Genomic DNA, 8,305 nt, shown 5'->3' with positions numbered 1-8,305 from the left:
CGATCTCTGACATGAGCAATGACACAATGAACAACCCATCACACAGAAATGGTGTCAGACATAAACCATCAGTAGCTGCGCCGGACAGCCGCTGATTACTGCTGCAGAGCAAACATTTGTTAGGCCTCTCTGAACAAGCACAGATAGGCTGCGGCTCAATTGACAGGGTCGCCTAAATTGTGTCTATGACGCCTGATCCATCGCGTCAAAACCATTAAGGAGGAGACTGGGTGTGATGATAATGTATTGATCAGATTGTGATGGATGACCCCTGAGGGTATATAAGTGAAGTTCTTGGCTGTGCAGAGGTATAGTCCAGGTCTGACCATCTGAAGATAAAGGCACCATGCTCTCTGTAGCTCTCTTTTACCTCCTAGCTGTGATTTGTTCTGCAAGATGGACGCATGCTCTACCTCTGTACCCCGACACCAACCTGGAGCCACAGGCAGGTGAGACTCTTTCAATTATATTCCTCAATTTTACTGATTTTTCACTGAATTTGACCTTTTAAATACAGCAACTCCACCATACTCTGTCCATATTTATTCATACATTTCCTTTGAGATGAATGCAGCTGTCTTTGCTAAAATACTCTAATATCCCTTCATGATAACATTTGTATTATCAGTCTGTATTCTTAAAGCCATAATGACACGATGATGAGAGAAAGTTGTTGCTTCATCCCGACAGATTTCATTCAGAAGTTAGTGTCAGAGGTGGAAGATGGACCCAACACTGCCGAGGGGGAGCAGAGGGAGGTGAATAATCTGTATCCTCTTCTGATGCAGCACAATGGAGGAAGAGACTCCTGGAATAAAGGTAAGAACAAGACAGATATCATGCAGATATTTTCATAAATCTGTCAAATGTGGGAAACATAATGAGTTTTTTAAATGTTTCTGTTTTTTTAAGGGGCTAAAGAGTCAGCACAACAAGAGAAGTTTGCAAACATGGTAAGGCTGATACTCTACTGTATGTCTTTGTACACTGTACATAGTATAAGTGTTGTGGAAAGTACCCAAAACTAATTCTTGAGTGGAGGTAAAGAGTTGGCGTTAAAATATAAAAAGTAAAAGTGAAAGTCACCCATGCGGTAGCCTATTAATCGTACTTATATAGCAAAAATACAAATAAGCATTATCCTGCTTATACCACGGTCACCTGCCAAAGAAAAAGACAATTTTTGTATATTTTTGTGTTTCGCGATCAAAATATAATGTTTTTCACAAGCAGTACCTCCGTTACCCTGGCAACACCTGAGCATTTGACTAATAGCTGAAACAATCATTACAATCCCATAACGTTCTTCAGTACTCCAGTAAATAGGACAGACCTAGATACGACTTGGGCGGAGATTTAACTGGGAGTGAGTGGAGTTAAAACCAGAAGTTGTTAATTTAAGCCTGAACTTGATACAGGTTGTTCAGGAGTTGCTTTATTTATCTTTTAATCACAAAACTATTTGCAGAACGAGATTTTTATAAACTTCACCAATACTAAAAACTACATTATCTGTACTTGGTACTCACTCAACCCTAATTTACATGTATGTATATACTGTGCTAGCAGTCAGCTGATTATTGTCTTCACTTTGTCTTTAAGATTGTGGCTCTTTTTTTGTTGATGTTGAAATGTGCATTGAGTCTTGAGAAATCTGAATAAAAACCAGCTCTTAATCAACTGGAAGCCAGTGCAAATGTCTAAAATGGGAGTTTACAACCCATCATCTGTGTCTGCTCTCATTGTGTTTTTTTTGTTTTTGTTTTTAGGTCGACAACCTAAAAGAAGCTGTGATGACGCTGGCGGCGGCTGACAAGCTCCGCTCTCAGGGTTTTCTCAGATCAGAGCAGAACCTGCCGAAAACAAACAAAAGAGGTGAGAGACTCTTTTTATCTTCTGTCACTCACACACCACACCTGCTCTTTGTACACTGTACAATGAGCGAGCTCAAGCATTTAGTCCTGAGACTGACATCACACGACAATACTGAAGTTATTATAATCTAATCAAGCGGGTGTTTAACTAAGGCCTGAGCTATTTAAAGTAGGCAGACAAATTGCTTACACCTGAACAGGTAGAGATGGAGCGACTAAGTTGAAGTACAGTACATGGATATTTTACTTATGTAGATAAACAAGTACCTATCGATAAGTAACTCCACCGAGCTGACAGCAAACAGTAGCCTCATTTTGAGGCCACACATGCACAGGTCAGTTCTGAGATTTTGGGCTAATCTGCCTCGATGAAGTTTCTTCTTTCAGATTAGTGTAATAATAATAGTCAAACTACATTAACTACTAACTCTCACGGGTGACAGAAGCAATACATGTGAGTACAAGATAAGCACAAATATCAAATGTGGCTCTGTTCCTAATGTTTCTCTCTGATGTCCTGACAGCATGTTTCTGGAAATACTGCGTCACCAACTAGAGCTGAACAGCGGCAGGATGTTCGGTGTGATTTCAGCACGGCCTTCGCTCTCCATCATCCTTTTAGTTTCCCATCAAACAGTATAATCATCGTCTGAACTGAATCAACAGAAAATATATTTTTGAAGCTGTAAAATTATTGTTTTTTTTGTGGCTGAAAATAAAAGTTGAATATCAGAAATGCCATCGACGTGACCTGCTCTTGGTTTTTAACCCTCGAGGGAGCATTATATTCAGCACACACATGAACCACATAAAAATCAAGATTATAACACATGAATTTGATATTTTTTTATTAGTGTGACAGTGAGACAATAATCATATCAAAATGCATTTGTACAGGTTAAGATGCAGGAGTGTATTCCATGTGTTATTTCATGTTTTGCATTGAAATGAACTGTTATTGAAGGTTTCTGCAGCCGCTGCTCACGCTAATACAATCACATATACATTGACGAGGGTGTTTTGATCATAAAAAGCATGAAAAAATATATTTACACTATAAACAAAAACATAAACAGTCAATTGCACATTTGGCCTTTTCAACGTGGCATCAACACACCATCTGTCTGTGAGTGACTATGGATAAATAGTCGATACAACCAGTAAAGTCTCACTGCAGGTGGAGATTTTTAAGGTGGAATAGTGTCTAATTCATCGCCACGGTTTATTCTTGTAGGGCGTAGTGCACTCTGCAGGGCACCATCTTTATTTTATGTGGATACGCTGGGTGAAAACAGGATTTTAAATTACAGGGAATCAATCATTTATTTCCTCTGGTTGGCCACGCTGAAGTAAGCCTTCTCAATCTCGATGTCGGCCGGACACGTCTGCTTGAACTCTTCTCTCTCGTAGGCGTTATCAAGGTATCGCCACACACCTGTGAACTGAGCGGGGATGTCGAAGTCGCAGTACTTCTTGGCAGCAATCTGAAATAAAAGAAAGACGAGAAATATTAAGCTTTGTGAGTACAACAAGTGTGTAACCATACTCAGGGATGACATCATCACGCTGTCTCACCCTGATGACGTGCAGTTTGGGCAGCAGGTTGCAGTCGGCTAAGGTGAGGCGGTCTCCGTCCAGGAACTTCCTCTTGGAGACGGTGACGTCCTCTCTGGAGTTGTGGTCGACCTCCTCGGCGAGAGGGGCGATCAGGTAGTTGTCCAGGCGCTTGAACTCCCGCAGCAGGTTCTTCTCGTGGTCTTAAGGGGTCGGAAACACAGAGATGTGATGTCTTTCTGTCTGTGATTTCCACTGGTGTGTTGTAACTACAGCTGAACTGTCCGAACATTTACTCAAGTATTGTCTTTCAGTGCAATTTTGAGGTACTTGTGCTTTATTTTATGTAACTTTATACATTTTCTCCACTACATTTCAGAGGGAAATGCTGTATGTTTCACTCCACTGCAGCTGTAGATGCTTGTAGACTAACTTATTATTTACAAAATCAATCATGCATTTTTAAAAATGGATTGAAACAATAGATTGCAATTGATTTATCTAAATAAGCAAAGTAGAAAACCAGCTTCAACAACTACAACATAAAATACTGCATACCAGTAGGGATCAATGTGTAACTTATAGTAACACAATATAATGATATAAGGAGGCACATTTCTGCATAATGAGTACTTTTAATTCAAGTATTTGCATCTTTTAACACGTCATAATGGCAAAACTGTTATTTCTTCACATGCTGTTGATAATTTTAGTTAATTTCTGAATGTATTATGTTCATTTTAAAAGTTGATTTTCCTTCAAAAGAGTCAGAAAACATATAACCTCAGAATTACTAAGGAAAGTAGACCGATATATTTAAAGTGAATAATAACTAAAGCTGTCAAATAAATGTAGTGGAGTATGAAGTACAATGTTTCTCTCATATTGAGTAGCATGAAACAGAAATACTAACATGAAACTGTACTTAAAGGATCAGTGTGTAGGGTTTTAGCGGCATCTAGTGGTGAGGCTGCAGATTTCAACCAACAGAATACCTCTTGTCTCACGCTTTCTTGTGGTAGCCTTTAAAAGAAACGCAAAAAATGCGATTGGCTCTCTGTAGAGCCAGTGTTTGGTCTGTATGTTCTGGGCTACTGTAGAAACATGACAGTGCAACATGGCAGACTTCATTTAAAAGACAAAAACACAAGGATTCTTAGTTTAAGCATTAAAAACGTAATCGTACACACTGAACCTTTAAGTACAGTTCTTGAGTAAAAGTACGTCCTGAGATAAAATATTAAAAATGTGTTTCATCTCACATCCATGTAAGAAAAAGTGAGCTGCTGTGTGTTTAACTCACAGGCGTTATTCGGACTGTTCTTGATGAAAGCAGAGAACTTTGCAAAAATGTCGGCGCCCACGTCAAAGGACTCTTTGTTCAGCGGGCTGAGGTGAGGATACCTGCGGGGGAGAGGAGAGAGGAGAGGCCTGGGAGTAAGCTAAAGCCATCATCAGAATCGCTCTTCATTAATGTTAGTTTGATGATGAAGATACCTGGGAGGAGCCAGCGTTTGCTCAAGAAACTCCTCGATTTTGATGAAGTCTGTCTTGAGGGTGCCGTTGTAGAGGAGGAAAGGAGGGTTGGTCCCGGGGGCCAGGTCTTTGAGCTCAGCTGGCTTCCTGGAGAGGACGGAGAAAAGATGGACGAGATATATCTTGGTTTCTTTCTTCCATTTAATTCAATCAGACTGTTATCAAGCACGTCAAATCTGTGAGCGCGTTGTGTTATCGAGGCAGCGTCAGAATCATGTGGCACTGTGGATTAATGATTTCAACACTGGCTGTTGGTTTAGCTATGAAAACACACAGCGCAGGGAGCGGCCTCCTGCTTAAAAGGCTTGTTGTGTGTGTGCTGAATCATTCAATTATCAGCATCCTTTCAAAGTTTCCTGATCTTATTTGCTCTCTCCGGCAATGACCCTGAGAAATTTGCACAATAAAGCCTCAATTAATGAAGGTGTTTGTCTGAAAGTGACACAGAGCTCTTTGTACACTTCGACGGGTCCCTCCCTCGAACCCTCCGAGCAACACACCTATTGATTAAAGTGAGAAATGGTTTCGGATTACTCAAAGAGACTTCTCAATTTCTCTCTTGTTTTGCTCCTTAATAAGAGTTCTGTGTGAAAGTCCCCATGACCAGATGCTCAGGAAGTGTTTCTGCAGGAGGGGGGGGTGCTTACTTCCTCATGTCAACAGTGGTCACCGTAAACTTCACTCCTTTCAGCCATAACACCATGAACAGCCGCTGGCAGAAGGGGCAGTTCCCCACGTTTTCGCCATCATGTCCAGCCTGGAAAACACACAAAGTCAGAAAAAGGTTCAAATATCTCAGTTTAGCCGGTGAGGCAATCACAATATCTGCTCTCCTCCCCTCTGCTGGCAAACAAGTGATTTTTGAAGTGAAAGGCATGTCCGGGGTATTTAAAGACATTTTCCATCCGAGCAGGCATTGTGTTGTACCGGAAAACAAAAGAGGCTAACAACGACTAGCTCACAACATGACAACACAGTCTGTTTAAAGCCCAGCATGTGTTTTCTGAGCTCAAGCTTTTAGCTGATGTGTGTTTCTCAGAGATATGACTCAGGACTCGACTGGATTGGAGACATGATGACTCGTCTGTGTTTATTTAATGTTTTAAGTTTAGTTTTTAAAACATTTTTTTCCTCTGGCTGTCAGTGTTTCACTGTTTACAAGCAACAGGGAGGGGACGAAATAGATAAGCCTAAATAAATTGTTTGTGTTTGTGTTTGTTTCACTGGTCATCAGCAGCAAACACTGCAGGGTCTTTGGGAGGGGAAGGGACTGGACTCGACTTGCCAAGAAAAAATTACTTGGGAGTGACTTGAGACTTGGACCGGTGGCATTATTAGCAAACAAGGCTGCCAAAAGGCCAACCGTAGTTCAAGTCACACCAGTGGACATTTTAAAGGACACCTAGGGACATCTCCAAGACCGGCTATTTTTCACGCGACGTCGAAGCATCTCTTTCTGTGATCGTAGCGACCAAAACAGGTCAATAAAGTCAAACCATGATGTTTTCCTAACCCTCACCAAGTCGTATAAACTCCACTTGTTGTTTTTACACTTCTGTTTTTGTAAAGATTGAACACACAAGACATAAAATATTAATTAGTTAGCTTCGGAGGTGCTAGTTGGACAGAGCCGAGCTAGCCGGTTCCACTTATTTCCAGTCTTTGGATTTCCATACTTTCGTTATCGTGGGCGACATTTTGTGAATCATACCACGAGTTACTCTGTGATTCCCACCCCAAGTCTGCTGGCTGTAAAGCTTCATATTGATCATGGAAGTGGTTTAAATCTTCTCATCTAACTGCCACAAAGCAAAAAGGCACACTTCCCTAAAAGTCAAACTGCTCCCTTTAGTGACTTAAAGGTGCATCATGTAGTTTTGGGGAAGCAATTTTAAATCAGAAGAGAAAGATTTTTTATGCCTAAAGGAACTAAATAAACGACCTCTCTTTGTTTTCATGACTGAGTAACTGAACTTAAAGGGCAACACAACATCATCCTGTTTTACTTTTGTTTACATTTGGCGGACCCTGCCACCTTCTGGGGACCTTATTTTACTCTGAGAACAGCTTGTTTATTCACTTATGGAAAAACTAAATGTTTCTGAGTTTGAATTTACTCTCCAACACTACGAAGCGCCCCTTTAATGTTTAATGTTTCATTTACAAAGAGACACAACACTTCTAGAAGTCCTGTCTACCACATATCGGACCGCCTCGTGATGTTTTTGAGCCTCATTCGACCTCGTTTTATATCAGAAGACACTGTGTCTCTAACAAAAAACAGATTGGTGTTGAATGTGTTGATGTATTTTTAATGTTAGGCAACAACATGAGCTCAGAAAATGACTACTTGTTCCTGATAAAGACGAGTGTATCTGAGCGTGTGCGTAAGTAAAAGTGGGTGTGCCTGGTTCAGTCCCGGGGCCAGTCAGCCTGCACGCTCTCCACTCTCGTCTGGGTGTGCGGTGATAAGGTGGACCGTCTGTCTGTGGCCAGAGCTCACTGATAAAACTTGACTGTGACCCTCAGCAGGGATACAAACACCTCAGCATCTGTATCTACAGGAGGCACCGCTCAAAAAGAGAGTTGTCCTCTGATTGATGCTCATACAGCAGCATGCTAAAGATCTCTGCCCCTTTTACATTACTGATAAGTGAGCAGAAAACCTTGGGCGCCTCCTTTATCTGCTTACATATTTTCCTCTAGCAGAGGATATAAAACAGGCAAATAAGGAGAAATGTCATCTGTTCATTTAAAGGTGAATTCAGGTGTTTTTTGGCTTTTCCCTCACATGTTACATTCTACTTCCTCTTTCAAGTAATCGTTGAAATTAAAAAAGAAATGACTGACCTTGATGAACAGCTCGATGCTCGGCTCCTTGTCAGAGTTCTGCCGAAGTGCCATGTCGTCCACAAAAAAAGTTTAATTCACTTTTTTTAAAAACTCCAGAACAAAGCTTAGTGGCTCTTCACACACACACCCCAAAAAATCAACAGATCTTGGAGAAAGAAAAGCTGATCAGAGTGTTTCTTGAACACGTGCTGCTCTGGCTTCAGAGAGGCGGTGTGGTCGTGGATGTCAGGAGAGAGTGCGACACCTCGCAGGCTGCTTGTGTTTTGTCAGAGGGCTCCTTGGAGACTATCGCTCTGAGCATACTTTTACAAGTCAGGGGAGAGGGTGGATCCAGAGATGATGGGCGGGGTACACGCTCTTATATACCCGGAGCCAAACTCTATGAGGAGAGAGCTTAAAATAGGATCTGTGCATTTTGCAATACACAGGAACTGATAACGGCATGTGACTCACACTAATTCAGACAATTCACTTGGAGCCACTCGCAT

The 8,305-nt window shown here is 41.3% G+C and overlaps 2 protein-coding genes across 2 annotated transcripts; one reads left to right on the top strand and one right to left on the bottom strand.

The window, feature by feature from the left end:
* The first annotated feature begins 336 nt into the window (after positions 1-336).
* Positions 337-2,615, top strand: urp1 (urotensin-related peptide 1). The gene is made up of 5 exons (XM_084352803.1): positions 337-449; positions 691-819; positions 913-953; positions 1,770-1,875; positions 2,399-2,615. Exons 1-5 carry the CDS (start codon positions 347-349, stop codon positions 2,428-2,430), a joined length of 411 nt encoding a protein of 136 aa, XP_084208929.1. The 5' UTR covers positions 337-346; the 3' UTR covers positions 2,431-2,615.
* A 90-nt stretch (positions 2,616-2,705) lies between these two features.
* On the bottom strand, positions 2,706-8,121 carry clic2 (chloride intracellular channel 2). Its single transcript, XM_084353332.1, has 6 exons — positions 7,815-8,121; positions 5,612-5,721; positions 4,926-5,051; positions 4,732-4,832; positions 3,450-3,631; positions 2,706-3,358 (listed from the first exon to the last, which is right to left on the bottom strand). Exons 1-6 carry the CDS (start codon positions 7,866-7,868, stop codon positions 3,197-3,199), a joined length of 735 nt encoding a protein of 244 aa, XP_084209458.1. The 5' UTR covers positions 7,869-8,121; the 3' UTR covers positions 2,706-3,196.
* Between the last annotated feature and the right edge of the window lie 184 nt (positions 8,122-8,305).

Source organism: Pagrus pagrus (assembly GCF_965226575.1).
Source record: "Pagrus pagrus genome assembly, chromosome: 5".
Lineage (NCBI taxonomy): Eukaryota > Metazoa > Chordata > Actinopteri > Spariformes > Sparidae > Pagrus > Pagrus pagrus.
This window is presented reverse-complemented; position numbering and strand designations above follow the sequence as displayed.

Bases quoted from the DNA above. Each gene is read 5' to 3' on its own strand.
- urp1 (XM_084352803.1), top strand. From the start codon at position 347: ATGCTCTCTGTAGCTCTCTTTTACCTCCTAGCTGTGATTTGTTCTGCA. The intron at 820-912 runs GTAAGAACAAGA...TGTTTTTTTAAG, and splicing joins AAGAGACTCCTGGAATAAAG to GGGCTAAAGAGTCAGCACAA. The intron at 1,876-2,398 runs GTGAGAGACTCT...ATGTCCTGACAG, and splicing joins GCCGAAAACAAACAAAAGAG to CATGTTTCTGGAAATACTGC.
- clic2 (XM_084353332.1), bottom strand. From the start codon at position 7,868: ATGGCACTTCGGCAGAACTCTGACAAGGAGCCGAGCATCGAGCTGTTC. The intron at 5,722-7,814 runs GTCAGTCATTTC...TGTGTTTTCCAG, and splicing joins GCATCGAGCTGTTCATCAAG to GCTGGACATGATGGCGAAAA. The intron at 3,359-3,449 runs GTGAGACAGCGT...CTTTTATTTCAG, and splicing joins CCAAACTGCACGTCATCAGG to ATTGCTGCCAAGAAGTACTG.